This window comes from Dromaius novaehollandiae, unplaced genomic scaffold, assembly GCF_036370855.1.
Source record: "Dromaius novaehollandiae isolate bDroNov1 unplaced genomic scaffold, bDroNov1.hap1 HAP1_SCAFFOLD_27, whole genome shotgun sequence".
NCBI classification, from domain to species: Eukaryota; Metazoa; Chordata; class Aves; order Casuariiformes; family Dromaiidae; genus Dromaius; species Dromaius novaehollandiae.
Window position 1 is genome coordinate 6,102,920 of NW_026991415.1, and position 19,179 is coordinate 6,122,098.

Sequence of the window (19,179 nt, forward strand, 5' to 3'; positions counted from 1 at the left end):
TCTCCGGAAGAACTTGCACCCTGACATTGAAGGACTCCATCATGCAAGTGATCCCACCACATCTCAGTTTCTGCAACCATGTGGCACTCCTGTGACAGCTTATGCATCTCCATTTGCTCCTGCCTGCATCCCAGGCTGCATGTGTTTGCATATGTTTTCTTCAGCACCTCAGCTGTGGTGCCGACTGAAGATATGTTGCAGGAAAACATGTTACTGAGGACCTTACTTATGCAAAGGCTTTGATTAAAAGTGATGACATGCTGACATGGATAGCAGGTGGCAATGTAATGGTGAAAGGAGGTTCCCACTAAGAGAGAAAACCCTGCAGTGCCCAAGGCCAGGCAGAAACAGAGCTGGGCTGTGCAGGAATGCCAGGAGAGGGTTTGGCTGCCTGAGCTGACTTTATGGCACTGTTGGACCAGTGACAGACTTCTTGAACCAATCTGCAGGAAGGACAAGGTGCCACTGAAGAAGTCCCTGGGCCTGGACAGCCTCTGATCCAGTGACCCTGAGGACATCATTAGCCCAGTCTCTACTCATGTCATCTGGTGGGTTGAGAGGAGGTTCAGGGGAGGGCAGCCAAAAGGTTATGAAAGCGCAGAGACTAGAGCGGAGATCTTGGTGTGATGTGCCTCTCCCATTTACAAAGCACTCTTGGATGCAGACAGTAGAGACTGCCCAAAGGCAGAGAGGTAGGATTCATTTATTTGGGCACAGATAGGAAAGCCAAGATGCCCTGGGGCACTTGCCCGGCAGCGGCTCCAAAGGGACATGGTTTCCCTGAATGTGCCATGCTGTATGTGCTAGAGACGTGTGGTTTGCTGGAGTCCTCGGGCATCCGACATAGCCCTGCTGGCCTCTTTCTATGTCATTAAATTAAGCATCTGCACTGAATTACGTTACCTGCTTGTAACATTGGAATCTGCTTGTGTCTCAGCTTCACAGTGAGTGGGGCTCTAGTTGTAGTAGGCATCTGGGGTCATTTCAGATGGCCAAGAAAATTCCCCACCTGGCCCCCACCTGGTGCTCCCGAAGGATGTGGGTCTCCCAGTTGTTCTATCACAGCAAGCAGACACTGCACATGCCTCGGACCACCTCTGTTGCTTCAGATGTCACCAGGTGTCACCAGCTAACTGACTCCCGCCCTCTCCCAACAGTGATTGCAATGGGAGTGTAGAAAAGGAGCTCACGTGCAGACCCCTCTGTTGTGCACACTTCAACTTGGGAAGGAGAATCTCAGCACCTGTGTATTTGTGGAGTCCATGGGAGGGATCTCAATCCCACTCTAGCCCAGGGGCTTCTAAACAGGCATGAATGCCCAGATTGATTCATATGTATGAAAACCTGAACCATGTGTCCATGAGCTCCCTCCTTGTCCCCATCCAGGTGTCCTGACTAGTGAAGAGATGGGAATAGGGGCTTCCAGAGTTGGACATTTCCACCTATCATGGATAGTCAGCCTCTGATGAAATAAGTTGCAATGTTGGAATCTGTCTTTCTCCACTCTTTAGAAAAGGACAATAGGTGATTATTTTAGTCTACCTGAGTGAACATTTCCCAGAAGGAGGGAGCACAAGGGACAGAGAGGGTCAGGTTCCTGGGACAGAGGGAGCTCATGGCAACCTGGCAGCACTGCCCAGACACAGCTGTGTGCAGGAGCAGCTCCTCTGCAAGGAGCAGCAGGGCTGCGGGCACTGCCTGCTGCTGCTGACATGAGCTGAGAGAAGGCAGAGAGAAGTGGAAGGCAGTGTGGAGTGGGAGGACAGAGGAGAGCTCCTTGTGCAAGAAATCTTCACAGTCCTTGACACGGTAAGTCTCTGAGTGTAGAACAATATTATTGAGGTTCCTGGAGGGGTCTTCTAAACCCAGTCCATCCCCTGAATTGCTCTCCCAGTTCCTCCAGTGCATAGGAGGAGGGGGGGGTGCTGCAGAGCAGGAATTCCCTGCTGCACTGTCACAGGGACAGGGGATCCTGCTACCTTCTTCCAGGGGTGGCTGCAGGGCTGTGAAGCCTGGGTGTGCACCCAGGTCTGCCCTGGGCTGTAATTCAGAGCAGTGTCCTCTGCCCCAGGGTGCTGTGTGGCCAAGGCAGTGACTGTGCCGCCTGCGAGGGTCAGCACTCAGCCTGCCCGGGGAGCAGCTGACAGTGCTGTGGGGAGAAGCTCTGGGTTGGAGGAGAGACCCCCGGCAGGGCAGGTTCCTTCTCCTGCTGAGAGGGTGCTGCATGGGTCAGGGCTGCTCACAGCTCTAGCTTACCTTGAGCACATTCCTGAGGGGACTTTTCAAGAGGGAGCTCAGGGCAAGGGCTCCTTGAAAGGGAAGGAGCTTCCCTTTTAGGGTGTGTGCTTTCAGTTCCCTCATTTTTGCAAGGAGACAAAAGGAAAGAGTTTTCCGCTTTGACAAAGAACTGGGACCCCTAAACCTTCACTCTCAGAGATCAGTAGGTCTATGAAAAAACATAAAAAGTCCCTTCATCCTCACCCAGCCTACAAACAGCATCGTCATCACCTTTATGGCATTATCAGGGTTTATGTGACGTGCTCCTTAGGACATTTGAGCACAGTAATGCCCCTGGCCAGTGCCCTGTCCCGGGAGGTTTCTGTAGAGCAGAACTGAGCACACAGAGGGTGGAACAGGGTCTGGGAAAAGACGTTAGGACAGAGAAAAAGCTGCCAGCAGGGACAGCTCCAGGCAGCAGAGTTGGGCAGGGAATGAGAGGGAGCTGCTAACAGAATCATCCTGGGAGAATGGATTTGGGCAAGTCATGGTGTGTCCCTCCACTGCAGATAGCTTCCTCGGAGCAAGCTCCCCATGTTTCCTCTCCCACCCAGCAGAGCCTCTGCCCTGACAGTCATGGGGTCCAGGGCATGAGCCCCCTCCTCTGCAGCCAGATCTCTGGCAGAGGAGAGGAGCCTCTCTCCTGCCACAGGCCCATGCTGTCCTGCCCAACAAATGTGGCCATTTGCAAGGGGGCATGCCCAGCTGGGCAAGGTGAAGGCTTTCCCGCGTACCCATCTGTCTCTGTCTCCTTGCCTCCCTTGGCAGCAGGATAGTGGTGTTGCTCCTCATTTCCCCAGCTGTCCATGCTGCTCCCTTTCCTCTCTCGGGCTCTCTGGGGTTGCGGGGCTTTCAGCTGCAGTTCAGACACCGACACTGCAAGTTGGGGAACAGCAGGGTCTGCATGGGAGTGAGCTGTCCCCAGACTCCTTGAAACCTGTGAGGCTACAGAAAAGGGACCCTGTGGGGCTGGGGAATGAGCTGACCTTACCATGCTCTTCATCACTGTCTGCACGTCTGGCCTGAGAGAGAAGAAATTGGAACTCTTCCCTGAAAACCTGAAATCCTCCAGTCTCAGCTCAGTGTGTTTTCTTTCTGAGAGGAACGTCTGAGTGTGATTGTCCTTCAGCTGAGAGAGGTGCAAGCACAGGTGAGTGAGGGGCGAGACTCATTGACAGACCACATCCCGGGACTCTGTACAAAGTCATAGCGAGCCCTGTTTTCCCCTTGTGATGCACAAGTGGGATCTGGTGTGACTGATTCAGACACAGACACCTCTGTTCATGAGGGAAAGGCTGGGAGAGATGAATCCTTCTCAAGGGTCTTCTCTTTCAGAGGCAGCTGGCATGAGAACTGTATTCATCTCTCATTCTGGTAAATAGAGAATATTCCCACTGTGTCACGGGACCAAGTCCCCTTTCTGTATGTCATGGCAATCATTTTCTGGTATCCCACCAAATATGTGGGGCTGACTGACACCTCCATTTCCATCCTCTAGCAGAGCAAAACTGACTCCTCTGGAGAACATGGGCAGAGGGCCCTGCATTGCATGTCACGTTCAGTCAGCATGAACCAGAGCTCCAGACAGAACGCTGAATGAATCTAAGGTACAGAGAAAATGTGGGGATTTTTATTACAAATGGAATGGATTTGGCTCAGAGAAGACTGCTGTAACTTGTCTCTGTCTTTTCCCCCAGAGCCAAATGGGAGCAAATGTCCAACAACACCTCCTTCAATGAGTTCCTCCTCCTGGCATTTGCAGACACACAGGAGCTGCAGCTCTTGCACTTCGCGCTCTTCCTGGGCATCTACCTGGCTGCCCTCCTGGGCAACGGCCTCATCATCACAGCCGTAGCCTGCGACCACCACCTCCACACCCCCATGTACTTCTTCCTCCTCAACCTCTCCCTCCTCGACCTTGGCTCCATCTCTGTCACTGTCCCCAAATCCATGGCCAATTCCCTGTGGGACACCAGGGCCATTTCCTACTCAGGATGTGCTGCCCAGCTCTTCCTGGTTGTCTTCTCGTTAGGAGGAGAGTATTCTCTTCTCATAGTCATGGCCTATGACCGCTTTGTTGCTATCTGCAGACCGCTGCACTATGGGACCATCATGGGCAGTAGAGCTTGTGTCAAAATGGCAGCAGCTGCCTGGGCCAGTGGGTTTATCAATGCTCTCCTGCAGACTGCTAACACATTTTCGATACCACTCTGCCAAGGCAATGCTGTAGAGCAATTCTTCTGTGAGATTCCTCAGATCCTCAAGCTCTCCTGCTCAGACTCCTACCTCAGGGAACTTGGGATTACTGTGGTTAGTGCCTGTTTAGCCTTTGGGTGTTTCATTTTCATTGTGGTGTCCTACGTGCAGATCTTCACTGCTGTGCTGAGGATCCCCTCTGAGCAGGGCCGGCACAAAGCCTTTTCCATGTGCCTCCCGCACCTGGCCGTGGTCTCCCTGTTTCTCAGCACCTCATTTTTTGCCTACCTGAAGGCCCCCTCCTTCTCCTCCCCAGCTCTGGATCTGGTGGTGGCTGTTCTGTACTCGGTGGTGCCTCCAGCAGTGAACCCCCTCATCTACAGCATGAGGAACAAGGAGCTCAAGGAGGCACTGAAGAAACTGATTCAGCTGGTATTAGTTCAGCAGCAATAAGCTGCCCATCCCTCTTCACAGGTGATTTCTAATTTTCTCAGACAACTTTTGTACTTTCGGCATTCTCCCTGTGATAATCACGTTTGTACATTAGTGTTTGAATTCATCCCACTTCTCCAGAGGCGCAAACCCCGTCTGTCTGCCTGAGAGGCCTTCTGTAAATGTGTCTCTCACTGTGTCGGAGCTGGGCGGTCTTGAATAAAAGGGGATTTCCACAGTGCTGTGCTTGGAAGTTGTTTTTTCCTTCCAAAGCTGGAGCAAAGAATGCGCTCAAGGACTTTAACCATGAAATGGCGTGTTGCATTTCTACGGCTCTCCATGGGCCGAAGGTGATGAGCTCATGGGGTGCTGTGTTACGGAAGAAGGGCTGCATTCAGCTCTCACTTGTGGGTGCCCAGTGCTCCTGGAGGTGCTGAGTGGTCAAGTGGTATCTGCCTGGGACTGTCTGCCCTATGACAGGGCTGGTGACAGATGCCCACAGTGGGGACCCTGCAGGCAGAGGGAAGGGAGCCTGGAGAGGGGTTCATGTCACCTTCAATGGAAAACCCTGGGCTGCTTCTAGGGACACACCTGAGCACAGCCTGAGCCATCTGAAATGTCCTGTGATTGCTCAGAGCATCATCCACAGCCACAGACCCCTTGGTAGGGGGTTGTCAGGTGCAATGATGCCCGTCCAGCTGGGTCTGCTTCCCACCCCAACCACCACGGCCAGTGCAGAGTCACCCCGTGGCCCTGGGGCACCACAGCCCGCTCGCTCTGCAGAGCAGCACCGCCAGCTCGGGGCCCTGCGGGGAGCACAGGGGAGGCTCCAGGAATGGCCAGGCAGGCCAGCACTGATGCCCTCCCTGGGGTGAGGACACACACCGGTGGGATTGTGGGGCAGAGCCAGGTCTCGTGGAGGGGAAGCAAGACATGCCGGGCACAGGAGAGTGGAGGCCATTTGCAGCCCTGGCTGCACAGCCCAGGTTTAGGGGTGAGTTTTGCTGTGCGGCCAGCTTGTTCCTGCTGGGCTTAGTGCCTGTATCGAGGGGAAGAGCCAGGCCTAGGCAGCCTCTGTCCTGGCCCAGACCCCAGCAGGCCCTGGGGACGGCTGTGTGCTGACCCCTGCGTGGGACATGGCCAGGGCTGGGCAAGGTGCAGAAACTGTGGAAGCTGCCAAAGCAGGAGGGCTGTGGGGGATGGAGCACCGAAGGCTGTCGCAGGGCCTGTGCCAGGGGGATGTTTCCCTACCCTTGAATGCACCCAGCCCTGTACGGTGCCTGCACAGTGGGGTCACTGGGGCATGTTGAAGGCAGTGGGGCTGAGCAGGCATTTATACATTTATACAATGTATAAATGATGCCCTCCACTAGCATAAGTAGGAGGGTGTTGGCCCATTCAGCTGGCACAGTTACACTTGGAAGATGTCTGTCCATTGTCTAAAAGGATTGCTGTAATACTTAAAACATTTTACCTGTGTTTTACAAAAACAAAGCAGCTAGCCTCATGTGACCTCAGAGAGAAGTTTCTCTAGCATGATTGCATTAAGTTTGGCAATTTTATTTAGGATAAAGGCAATCCTCCTTTTTCAGACACCTGAGTTTGTGTTCTTTGAATTTCTTACTTGACTCTATTTAAGCCTAGAAGCCTCTTGTTATAGCTGTAGGTGCCTTTTATTGCCAAAAGCATCTAGGTGCTTTCTAGTCTGGTAACTTAATACATGCTACAAGAAATTTATCTCTCTCTGCTTATTTAATTGTGACCGATCAATAAATCCCCACAAGGTTCAGGGAAGAAGGTAGGGTGTGATGGACCACAGCTGTTGCAAGGAAAACTGGATTTATCACAGCACAAGGGGGACTGGAGGGTGGCCCTTGTTGTAGATAAGCAGCTCTATCAGTTGAGTGAATCAGCTGGCTATTTCACAGCTGAGTGGATCAACTGCTTGTGTACATGTTTTTCTCTGAGATAATCAAAAGAGAGTGAATGTCTCCCTGAGTCAGCCAGAGCAGCATTGGGGGGGGGGGGGGGGCAGGGAGAGGGTGACTTTATACATGCCCCTGCCCAACATAGAGTAGAAGAGCAAACAACTACTAAAAGAACATTGAAGGCAGCAATGGGTCAGTGGTGCTGACCTCCCTACGAGCACCACTGTAATGAAAGGGGCTCTCCTCAGTGCAATGCCAGGAGGCTGGACTCCTCTTGCAAAGCTGGTCTCAAGAATACACCCAATAAATTGCACCCGAACAGGGCCTCTTGCTTTTCTGGGGTTCTCCACAGGTTTGGGGGGGATGAGCTAGAAGCCTGGTGCAAGAACGGCCAGCCAGGCCAGCACTCAGCTGGGGAAAGGCTCTGTGGGGAGCAGGGACATCCAGGGGAAGAGCAGGGGTGCACGTATGTGCAGGGGAAGAGAAGGAGAAACCCTTTTGTGTGTGCACCAGCTCAAGGTAGGTATCTCTGTCACTGGGGCAGCAGGATCTGCCTGAGGAGCCCCAGGGCCAGGACTCTGGTGCTGTCCTGGGCAGGCGCTGGGGCTGGGGGGTGAGTGCCCAGAGCTCTGCAGCCCCCTGCCACAGGCACTGCTGTGGGGCCACCCCAGCCTGGGCTGCTCTGCTGGGTTGGCTGGGGAGAGGGACAAGGAGGTGGGGAAGGCCGGGGACGGGCTGGGTGGAAAACTCGGGAAAGGAAAAATGCCATCAGGCAGCTACTGTGTGTGAACAGCAGTGTGGGAGCACGCAGCCATGTGCTTGCAGGGCAAATGCAGCTCTCCTGGGAAAGGCAGCAGGACATGGAGGGTGCAGGAGAGAAGAGCCCAGTTTGTTCCCTGTGTTGCACGGACACACTGGGGAAACTGTTCCAGGGCCATCGTCCCAGACCAGCACCTCACTCCCATCCTCCTTTTCCAGTGCTGGCTGACTACCCCCGCTGTGGGGTGGTCCATGGCCAGCTCCATCCTCCTGCAAGGCTCCGTATCACGACAGAGCGGAAAAGACCAGCCTTGCATGACCTCTCTTCTGCATCAGATCCCAGCAGATCCCAGAGCACGGCTATCTGCTGACGCCCGTGTAGGGCACAACATGGGCTGGGCAGGGGCCAGGTGCTTGGATCCCCCAGACTGTGCAGGATTATTTAAAAGTCATTAATAACAACCCAGCCATTTCCATGTCCCTGATCTCTGGTGTCAGTTCCAGCTCTGCTCTGGCTTTCCTCACTCCATCCTTGCATGCATGGGCAAGGTCTCGATGCTCCCCCTGGGCAGCCCGTGCTCCTTCCACTCTGTGCACTTCCACCCCGGCACCCAGAGCGCTGGTGCTGCTGCCAGGGCAGAGGTGGAGGATCCCCCAGAGCAGCTCCTCAGGGAGCTCCCCAGCTCCTCAGGGAGCTCCCCAGGGAAACGCTGTGCCCAGCCCCAGCCCCAGCCCCAGCGTGGCAGAGGGGAGCTGCCCTCTCCTGACCCACCCTGGCAGTGCCAGCTCCACCTCAGCCTGCTCCTGAAAGGCTCCAGCACAGCCCTGGAGGGAGCTGGAGCTGCCTTGGGGCTGGGGCAGCCTGATGGCAGGAGGGTTTGACATGGGCACAGCAGCAGTGGTGCCGGGAGCAGGGGAGAAGCAAGGAAATTGTGGCAAAAAAAGACCCCTGTCCTCGGCTGCACGGCCGGGGCACTGGATGGGCGATGCCTTTGTGGCCGGTCAGGCTCCAGGTTTGGAGTGGATGCCCACTCAAGTGTAGGAGCACCGGCATCTTCATGGGAGCCATGACTGTGAGGAAGGCAAGCGGGCAGACCCAGGCCCAGGCAACTGCGAAGGCCAGGGATGGAAAAGGCAGCATGGGGCTGGTGAAGGACCTCCCTCCCTTCCCCGTGTGGAAGAGAGTCCCCAGGCAATGCTGGACTTCACTTTGGTTGATGGGAGGGGAGCACAGGGAGGGTGGAAGAGGCAGATGGAGCCTCTCGGGGTGCATGAGGGAGTTTTCCAAAGCCCAGGGCTGAGCCAGTGACTTTTGGATCTTCCCCCTGACGCCCCCTCCCAGCCAAGTTTGTTCTGCTCTGCCCCAGGTGCTCTCCTCCCCCTGCCAGCTGTGCCAGAGCAGAGGCTGAGGAGCCAGAATTCATGGAAACTCAGAGGAGCTTTCGTGGGAAGGGACCTCTGGAGATCTGCAGTCCAACCTCCTGCGCAAAGCAGGGCTGGTTGGAGCCCTGCAGTATTGTTTGGCCATCGCTGGACTGTGCCTGCCCACAGTTACCATCCCCAAACCTGCCCTGCTTCTCTTGTCTGGGCACTGTGGGATGGCACCTCTCATCAGTGGGACCCTGCCCTGCCTGCCTGCCTTGCCGGCACCCTCAGCTCTTGGCTTCCCTCATCTTTTGTAATTACAGCCTTCCTTGGGATCTTGGATCCCAGCTTCCCTTGCCAAGGCTTTCTTTACTGTAGTCAGAGGCAGGTCCAAGGCCGAGACAGGGATTCAGGTCAGCAGGACAGGGACAGGGTCAGGTTAGGACCCAAGAAGTGCAGGGCAAGGAACAGCCATGTCCAGAGCATCACTCAGGCCAGGCCCAAGGACAAGGGCAGCAGATCCCTGGCAAGGAGACAAGGCCTCGCAATGAGGCCGGTCACTCTCTGTCTCCCCTGCTCTTGTGCCCAGCAGATAGATCCCCCTCCCTGTCTGCCTGCAGCCCCTCCATGCCCACCCCGCTGCCCAGCACAGCACCAGAGCCCTGGCCCTGCAGCCCCTCAGGCAGCTCCTGCTGCCCCAGGGACAAAGCAGCCTGTCCTGAGCTGGTGACCAGAGAAACCTGTTTCTCCTTCTTGTTTCCTGTCTCTGAATGCTGCCCTGCTTTTCTCCTGGGACATCCCTGCTCCCCAGAGAGCCTTTCCCCAGGTCACTGTGTCCATGCTGGCCTGGCCATTCATGAACCCTTGCCCTGTGCTCCCTGCAGGGCCCTGGGCTAGAGGTGCTGCTCTGCAGTGAGCTGCTGTGGGGCCATAGGGTGACTCCACACTGGCTGTAGTGTTCAGAGCGGGAAGCAGACCCAGCTGGACAGGGATCACCACCACTGATACTGCTGGCACCTCTCTGTGCTCATGGACAGTGCTCAGAGTGACTCCAGGGCATTTGCAATGGCAGGAGATGTGTTTGGGTGGGCACTAGCTCCAGCCTGTGGTGTTTCACTGCAGGTGCAGGAATCACTCTCCAGTGCCCCTTCCCTGGGACTCCTGGGTCCCCACCACCTCTCTAGCGATTGCAGAGCCCTTGTTTCCCCATGCATACCAGGTTTCAGTGCTCTACCTTCTGGTTACTGCACCATGGACCATCCCTCATTTTGTGAGGTTCCACTCACTGCCCACCCCAGGCACACGCTGTTCCTGGAGATCCCCTGAGCTCTCCTGGGGCTCCGATTCCCCTCCAGAAGGATGGGCATCTCTCATCAGCACTGTCACCTGTGGGACAGCCCCAGGCAGGCAATTCAGAGACCATTCCCCCTCCCCACTGGCACTGGTCACTGAGAAAAGAGCTCTGAGTGCAGCTGTCGGTCCCTAACAGGTCACCCAGGGACTCTGAGCTCGTCCCCTAGAATCCATGGAGTTCACAAGCAGAACACCAGCCCCTTAGTGGTGCAATCCCTGGGGCGTATTTTTGACTCCATCTTCTGAAGAAAGGAAGACTTCAGGCATGTCCCAGGTGAGATCTCCTTTAATTATGGAAATGTTATTGTGGAGATCAGGTCTGGCATAAGGGTGCCCATTGCCTGGTGCTGCCTGTACTTCCAGGACACACGCACATGGAAACACAACCCAACCACCACCAGGTCATGAGAACTCCTGGGCCTTATCCACAGAATCGAGCACAGAAGGCCAGCATGGAAATGAAGAGAAGAGCTCTAAAAAGAGAAAGTCCTGCTGCTGTGCGAGGACATGTCTCCAGGAAAGCTGCAGCCCCCCCGTGAAGGCTGCAGTGAGGAAATGCCTGCTGTGGCAGTGGGGGGATGATACTGCCAAGCACGGGGTCTGTCCCCACAAGCTGCTGCCTGACTCCCCTCCGCTCCCCTCCCCTCCCCCTCCACTTGTGGTGTTGGAGCACTTTAGAGGGAAGGGACCAGCCCACGGTGACACTTGGCTGCCACCCTCACAGGAGAGGGGTGTGAGATCACACCCTGACTGTGACCCAGGGGACATGGGACCCATGGTCTCACCCCGCCTGCACTCGTCTGAGCCTGACTCTGTGCCCCTGAGCTCCCTTGGTGTTAATGCCAGAAGAGACACTGCAAAAGGAAACTCTCCTCATTGCACTGGGGGCATCCAAGGGAGCTCAGACTAGGGGGCTCTGAGGTTCCCCAGTTGCTGCTGATGAAGGGGGAAACCTGGCTTCCTGCTTCAACACAGTCTCTGGGTCAGATTCAAATGAGAGATTCTTGAGTAGAGATAACATGAACCTGATTTTCTTTTTAAAGCAAAAAGAGAAAAATAAGAAAGAAAGAAATGCAAAACACATAGATTTGATGGAAGGTACCCTGAGGAATTGATGCAAAATGGACAGTTATCAGTGCTGAGATTGGGCCCATTGGATCAATTTCTTCAGTGCCTCCTTGAGCTCCTTGTTCCTCATGCTGTAGATAAAGGGGTTCACTGCTGGAGGCACCACTGAGTACAGAACAGCCACCACCAGATCCAGAGCTGGGGAGGAGATGGAGGGGGGCTTCAGGTAGGCAAACATTGCAGTGCTGATGAACAAGGAGACCACGGCCAGGTGTGGGAGGCACGTGGAAAAGGCCTTGTGTCGTCCCTGCTCAGAGGGGATCCTCAGCACAGCAGTGAAGATCTGCACGTAGGACAACATACTGAAAATGAAACATGCAAAAAACAAACAGTCAGTAATCACGATAAGCCCAACTTCCCTGAGGTAGGTGTCTGAGCAGGAGAGCTTGAGGATCTGGGGGATTTCACAGAAGAACTGGTCCACTGTGTTGCCTTTGCAGAGTGGTATTAAAAATGTATTAGCAGTGTGCAGGAGAGCATGGAGAAAACCACTGCCCCAGGCAGCTGCTGCCCTTTTGGCACAAGATCTGCTATCCATGATGGTCCCGTAGTGCAGGGGTCTGCAGATGGCAATGTAGCGGTCATAGGCCATGACAGTGAGGAGAGAATACTCACCCAAGATGAAAAAAGACAACAAAAAAGACCTGGGCAGCACATCCTGAGTAGGAAATGGCCCTGGTCTTCTTCAGGGAATTGGCCATGGATTTGGGGACAGTGGTGGAGATGGTGCCAAGGTCGAGGATGGAGAGGTTGAGGAGGAAGAAGTACATGGGGGTGTGGAGGTGGTGGTCACAGGCTACAGCTGTGATGATGAGGCCGTTGCCCAGGAGGGCAGCCAGGTAGATGCCCAGGAAGAGTGAGAAGTGCAAGAGCTGTAACTCTTGTGTGTCCGCGAATGCTCAGAGGAGGAACTCGTTGAGGGAGCTGCTGTTGAACTTGTTGCTCCCCAAGTGCTTTCTGGACTGTCCACTGAAGAACAGATAGAGACAAATTAGGACAGACTTCTCCAAGCAAAACTCTCTCATAAAAATCTCCCAATCACACACTCATTACCTCACCCCATCTCAGCAGCACCATCATTGAGCTCCATCGCTTGAGCTCTGGTTTGGGTTGGCTGAGTTTGCCATGAGGAGCAGGAGCCTCTGCCTGTGAGCTCCAGAGAAGTCAGCCCTGACCTACAGCACTGCATAAATGGGAACAGGGGGGACTAAGATTTATATTCCCAGTTCCAGTCAGATTTAATCCTACTGAAAATGTTGGAGGGATTTTCAGCATCTTCACTCTCACTTCTAAATAATGTGAGTTCATTAATAGTTTTAAGGCTTGTTTTGTTTTCTTTAGCTGACCCTGTCACATCTAAGGAGCATTCTTAGAGGTAGAGCTCCTCAGCATTGCTGCTGCACTCAGAGGGACCAGCTGTGATTCCTGGGAGGCAAAAGGATTCACTCTGGCTTTAGTGCAGAGGCAGGAGAGCTGGCCTGTCCACCTGCCTTGTTCCCAGCTGCCCTGTGCTCACACCTCAGAGGTGGAGGACAGTTGCACTCAAGTTACCTGAAAAAGAAACGACACCATGGAGAGCAGAGGAATGCACTTCCAAAGTGCCCATCAGCACTCTTTGTGAGGGTGTGTGAGGCAGGTGTCAGCCCTCCCCTTCTAGGCAGCAACACCTTGGGCTCCTTCCAGCTGCCCACATCCAGCCTTCCAGCCTCCCAGCAGCATGTCCATGGCCTCAGTATCTAGGTGGCTTCTCCCTGGGGCACCTAGAGAACACGTAGCTGCAATGGGAGAGCTGTGGCCTTCTGGAGGGCAGCTGCAGCCCAGCCAGACACCCCAGGGAAATGGTGGAATGTCCTAAGGATGGGGTGTCCTGACGAGAGAGGTGGCTCATTCCCAGCCCCCCACACTGCACTGCCCAGAGCCCCACAGGCTAGAGGGGCACTTGGGCACCTCACTGTCAAGGACACGTCTGCATGGCAGGACCTGCAGGGTCAGTGTTGTCTGAACTGCATCAGAAACCCCCCTGCCCAGAGAGTCCAAGGGGAAGGACAAGGGCAGCATGGGCAGGTGGGAAACATGGAGCAATACCATGACATTTGTGCCCAGGGAGACAGGGACAGGCAGGCACAGAGGGGCACTCAGGAGTGTCTCCTCTCCTGCATGTCCAGCTGCCGAGGAAACGACAGGTTTCAAGACCTTGCCAGGAACTGCAGTAGCATTGCCCTGCAGACAGAGACTTACCACGTCTAGCGCTGTGAAGATTCCTCCCACAGTGAGCTCTCCTCTGTCCTCCCACTCCACACTGCCTTCCACTTCTCCCTGTCTTCTCTCCTCTCATGTCAGCAGCAGCAGGCAGTGCCCGCAGCCCTGCTGCTCTTGGCAGAGGAGCTGCTCCTGCACACAGCTGTCTCTGGGCAATGCTGCCAGGTTGCCATGAGCTCCCTCCATCCCAGGAGCCTGGCCCCACTCAGGAGCAGAGGCCCAGCTGAAGATGCAAATTTCTCTGTCCCTTGTGCTCCCTCCTCCTGGGAAATGTTCACTGCAATAAACTAAAATAATCACTGATGGTCTCTCTCTAAGCACTGAAGGAAAACTGATTGCAGCATTGCAATTTGTCTCCTCAGAGGATGGTTATCTATGAAAGATGGAAACATCCCATTCTGGATGCCCCTATTCCCACCTTAGTACACCTAAATGGGGACAAGGATAGAGTTTGTTTTCCCATTGTTCAGATATTGATTTGGATGAGTCAGTTTGGGCTTCTCAGGATGCTTTAGAAGGCCCTGGGCTGGCATAGGATTCAGATCCTTCCTGTGAGCTCCACAAAAAACACATAGGAGATGGGATTCCCCTTGCCCAGGCAGAAGTGAGCACAGCATGGATGTCTGCATGTGAGATCTTGGTCTAAGCTCCCATTATAATCCCTGGAGATGGAGGGTGGGAGTCAGCTGCTCACACACAAACACCTGGTGACACATGAAGAGACAGAGGTGGTCCAAGGCATGTGCCGGTGTCTGCTTGCTCTGATGGAGCAAGTGTGACACCTACATCGTTCTAGAGCATGAGTTGGGGTCCAGGTAGGGAACCGACCACCTGAAATGATGCTAGATGCCCACTGCTACCAGAGCTCCACTCATTAGGAAGCTGAGACACATGCAGATCCCGACATTGCAAACAGTTGATGTCATCCAGTGCAGGCACTTGTTTCAGTGACAGAGAAATAGGCCTGCAGGGCCATGTCGGATGCCTGGGGTGTCCAGCCCAACCACAGGTCCCTAGCAGATACAGCATGGGACCTATAGGAAACCATGCCCCTTTGGAGTGCTTGCTGGGCAAGTGCCCCAGGGCATCTCAGGTTTCCTGCCTGTGCCCAAACACCTGGATCCTACTACTGCCTTTAGGCCAAGTCCATCCATCTACAGCCAGGTGTTCTGCATAAATGGGAGAGGCACCTCACACCAAGGTCTCTGCTCTAGTCTCTGCACCCTTCAAACCTTCTAGCTTTCCTCCCCCTAAACCTCTTCTCACCCCCAGATGATATGAACAGGGAATGGGCTAATGATGACCTCAGCGTGGCTGGATCACAGGCTGTCCAGGGGCCTTTTCAGTTGCACCTTGTCCTTCCTGCAGATCAGTTCACCTCTGTCACAGGACCCAGGGTGCTACAGAGTCAGCTGAGGCAGCAAATCCCTCTCCTGGCATTCCTGCACAGCCCAGCTCTGTTTCTCCCTGGCCTTGGGCACTGCAGGGTTTGCCCTCTTAGTGGGAACCTCCTTTCACCATTACATTGCCACCTGCTATCGATGCCGGCAAGGCTCTGCTCTGAAGTGGGGCCATTGCACACATGGTGTCTTTGGCTCATGGTAACAGGTTTTACCATTACAAATCTGTTCTCTGCGCCACAGCTGAGGCTCTGCAACTCAGATAAACACAAGTGCATGCATCCTGGGGCACAGAGAGGAACAGCTGGAGATGCACAAGCTGTCACAGGACTGAAACATGGTTGGAATAACTAAGATGTGGTGGGACTGCTTGCATGGCTGGAGGGCTGTGATGGCAGGGTACAAGCTCTGCAGGCAAGATGGTTAGGGAAGATGAGCACAGGGGATGCTATTTATGTGAAGGGACAGTTCAGATGTACGGAGCTCTTGTATGGGATGGAAGAGGGCTCCAGAGGAGAAAAACAGCCTGCAGTAGATGAGGGTTGAGTGAGAGATGACTTGCAGGAACTCAACCCCTACAAGTCTCTAGGACTGGATGGGCGGCATCTGAGGACACTGAGAGGGCTGGCCTATATAATAACAAGGCCCATCTCTATCGCCTTTGAAAGGTTGTGTAGACCAGGGGAGGTCCCAACGAGCAGAAGAAGAAATGCATTGTGCCCATCTTCAAAAAGGCCACAAGCCAGGACAAGCCAAAGGACAACCAGGGAGCTGCAGGCCCTTCAGCCTCACTTTGGTGAGGAATGCGTCATGCAGCAAATCCTCTTGCATCACATTTCTGGGCACATGAAGAATGTGCCTGGGAGCAGTCAGCATGGACTTACTGAAGGTAAATCATGCCTGCACAAGCTGATTGCCTTCTGTGATGAAAGACCTGTGACTGTGCAGGAGCGGAAAGTACTGGATGTCACCATGACCAGTCAGATGGCTCTTGGTAACAAGTGTCATATCACCATGACCAGTCAGGGTAATAGGGCAGCATACAGCAGGGGGAAGAAGGAAAAGGCAAAGAAGGAATTTAGAAATATTGTCCAGCATCATAGACATGGGGTTAGGGAAGAAAAATCTCCCCTAGGAATGACACTTGCAGGGGATGTCAAGGGCATGGAGATGAGCTGCTACTGCTCCAGTAAGAATCAAAGATTAAAAAGGGAAATGTGGCCTCACTGCTAGCTGGGAAGGGAAACCTCTAGCAGCAGATGCAGATAGGTCTGAGGAACTCAACCCATGGTTGAACTTCCATTTCCACAAGCAAGGTCTCCCGGGCTGTTGTGCCTTGAGTCAGGGCTCCAGAGGAGAAAAACAGCCAATGGTGGATGAGGTTAGTGAGGGATTCCTTGTGAGAACTCAAACTATACAAGTCAGTGGGGCTGGATGGGCTGCATAGGAGGATGCAGTGAGAGCTGCCTGCTGTCACTGCAAGGCCACTTGCTACCATCTTTGCAAGGTTGTGGAGATGGGGTGAAGTCCCAATGACTGGAGAAAGGCAAATGTTGCATCCATCTTCCAAAAAGGCCACAAGGACAACCTGGGGAGCTGCAGGCAGTGCAGCCTCACTTTGGTGAGGAGTGAGTTATGAAATGAATCCTCTCAGATCACCTCTCTGGGCACATGAAGGAGAAGAAGGTGCCTGGGAACACTTAGCATGGATTTACCCAGGGAAGATTGTGCCACACCAACCTGATTTTCCGCTATGAATAAATAACTGCATTTGTGGATGGAGAAGAGTCAATGTCTTTTACCCAGACTTCAGCAAGGTGTTTGACACTGTCTCCGACAATATTCTTGCATGCATGTTAGAACGTTACAGTCTAGAAGAGTAGACACCCAGATGGGTGAAAAATTGCTTGGATGGTCAGGCTCAGAGGGCAGTGGTGAATGGGTAGCACTCTTCCTGGAGGCCAGGGAGAAGTGGAGCACCACTGATCTCTCCAGAAACTTGTCCTGTTTATCATCTATATCAGTTACATGCAGGAAGCAACAGTCATCATGCTTGTAGATGACCCCAAACTGGAGGTGGGCAGGGCAGACATATGCTTGAGGGCTGCCATTCAGAGGGAGCTGGACAGGCAGGAGGAATGGGCTGTCTGGAACCTCAGAAAATTCAACAAGGACAAATGCCAGGTCTTGCACCTGGGAGAAACCAACACCCCGCAGTGTTACAGGCTGGAACCTGAGTGCCTGGGGAGCAGCTCTGTGGAAAAGGACCTGAGGGTGCTGGGGGACAGAGGCAAAACATGAGCGAGCAGTGTTCCCTGGCAGCAAAGAAGGCCAGAAGCATTGTGGGCTGTCTGAGCAGGAGCACAGCCAGGAGGTCAAGGGGAATGATGATCGCCTTCTAGTCAGTATTCATTAGACCACGCAGAGAATACTGCATCTAGTGTTGGCTTCCCAGAACAAGAGAGAGGCTGATAATTGGGAGCAAATTCGGCTGAGGGTCCTCACAGTAGTTGGGGAGCTGGAGCACTTGCTCTGTGAGGAAATGGGGCTTGTTCAATTGCAGAAGAGATGGCTTTGCAAGGATCTCATAGCAGCCTTCCAATGGCTACAAGGAGGTCACCTAGAAGATGGAGCCAGGCTCTTCACCAGAGTGCAGTGGGAGGACAAGAGACAATGGGCATAAGTTGAAAGAGGAGACATTCATGCAGGACATAAGGAAAAGCTTTTCCACTATGAGGATGGTCAAGCTTTGGAAGTGGTTGCCCAGAGAGGCTGTGCAGTCTCCTGCCTTGGAGGTTTCCAAGACCAGACTGGCTGAAGGCCAGAGCCACCTGGTCTGACCACAGAGCTGACCCTGGTGTAAGCAAGGAGATTGGGCTAGAGACCGCCTGAGGTCCTCTCCACCTCAATCCCCAAGACAGCCCTGATCAGTCCTTTACCTCACTTTGAGTTTCCTAGAGTTTTTTTCTTCCCCCCCTTCTCAGTTTGTCTCCTTTACCATCCTGATCCCTTCCCCTACAATCAGCCCACTCCTGCTTACTCTTAACTCATTGGTGCTGTATTGGTTTCTTTTTTGTTTGTTTCTTTGTCTTTTATTTTTGTTTTGACACAGGAGGAGCTAAAGTTCAGAAGGATCTTGAGGAACTCGGGTGATTTGGACAACAGGTACCTCATGAAGATTTACAAGAGAAGTGTCAAGTCCTGCGCATAGGCAGCAATAAACCTGTCCATGAGGAGAGGTTGAGGCACCTGGGCTTCTTTAGCCCACTGAAGTGCAGGCAAAGGGCAGTAGAGTAGGAGGCTGTGACTGCTTGAAGGGTGGTTTCAGAGATGCTGGAAACAGCATGAGAAGGGAAAAGAGCCACAAACAGCAGCTTGAGAGATTCAGACTGGACTTCAGGTAAAAAGAATGTGGCTCCTAGGGTAGTGCTGTGGTGCCACAGGTCACCTAGAGGGAGTCTGTGATCAGCCCTTGGCTTTGTGTTTCAAGGAGAAGCAAGTGAGGACAGCGAGACATCAGGAGAGGTCGGGCGATCCCAGGGTGAGAGCAAGGCAGGGAAGCAGGCCGGGTATCTACAGTCTGCAAGGAAACAGGCACAGGCCTGGGAAAGCGTAGGATGGCCCGAGGTGGAGATGGCTGAGTGCCAGCAGAGCTAGGTCTTTGTCCTCTTGGCTATGGCTGCTGTCTCTGCCACCGAGGCCCATGAGAAGGAACCATTCCTTAAAGCACTGTGGCCTTGCTGCCTCCTTGTCCCTTGGGAGCCCAGGAGGTGCCGTGTCATGGTCTTGCATTCGGCGTTGCACACCCCCACCCACACACTGCCCCCAGAAAGAGCCCTGAGCAATGCAGGATGGAAAGGATCACCCTAACCAGGGGCTGGGTGTCAGTGCCTGGCTGCTCTGCTTGATAACACACCTCCAGGTTGACTTGGCATCACAGCCACCTGCACATTGCCTTTGCCTGCCTGCAATCAGGGCCTCCAACTTTCTGCTCTAATCAGCCCCTGGGGAGACTTTGTTGGTAATTGCCCTCAGTGGGACCTGTTAACGCTCCAAGATACTTGGGATTTGCTTCTGACTTT

The 19,179-nt window shown here is 53.9% G+C and overlaps 1 protein-coding gene across 1 annotated transcript in view; it reads left to right on the forward strand.

Annotated features, from left to right (window-relative positions):
• The first annotated feature begins 3,873 nt into the window (after positions 1 to 3,873).
• Positions 3,874 to 19,179, forward strand: part of LOC135326365 (olfactory receptor 14A16-like) — a 32,815-nt gene continuing 17,509 nt past the window's right edge. The window contains exons 1-2 of the mRNA XM_064504247.1: positions 3,874 to 3,884; positions 3,975 to 4,881. Coding sequence (XP_064360317.1) covers positions 3,874 to 3,884; positions 3,975 to 4,881 — 918 coding nt within the window. The remainder of the gene's footprint in view (positions 3,885 to 3,974; positions 4,882 to 19,179) is intronic.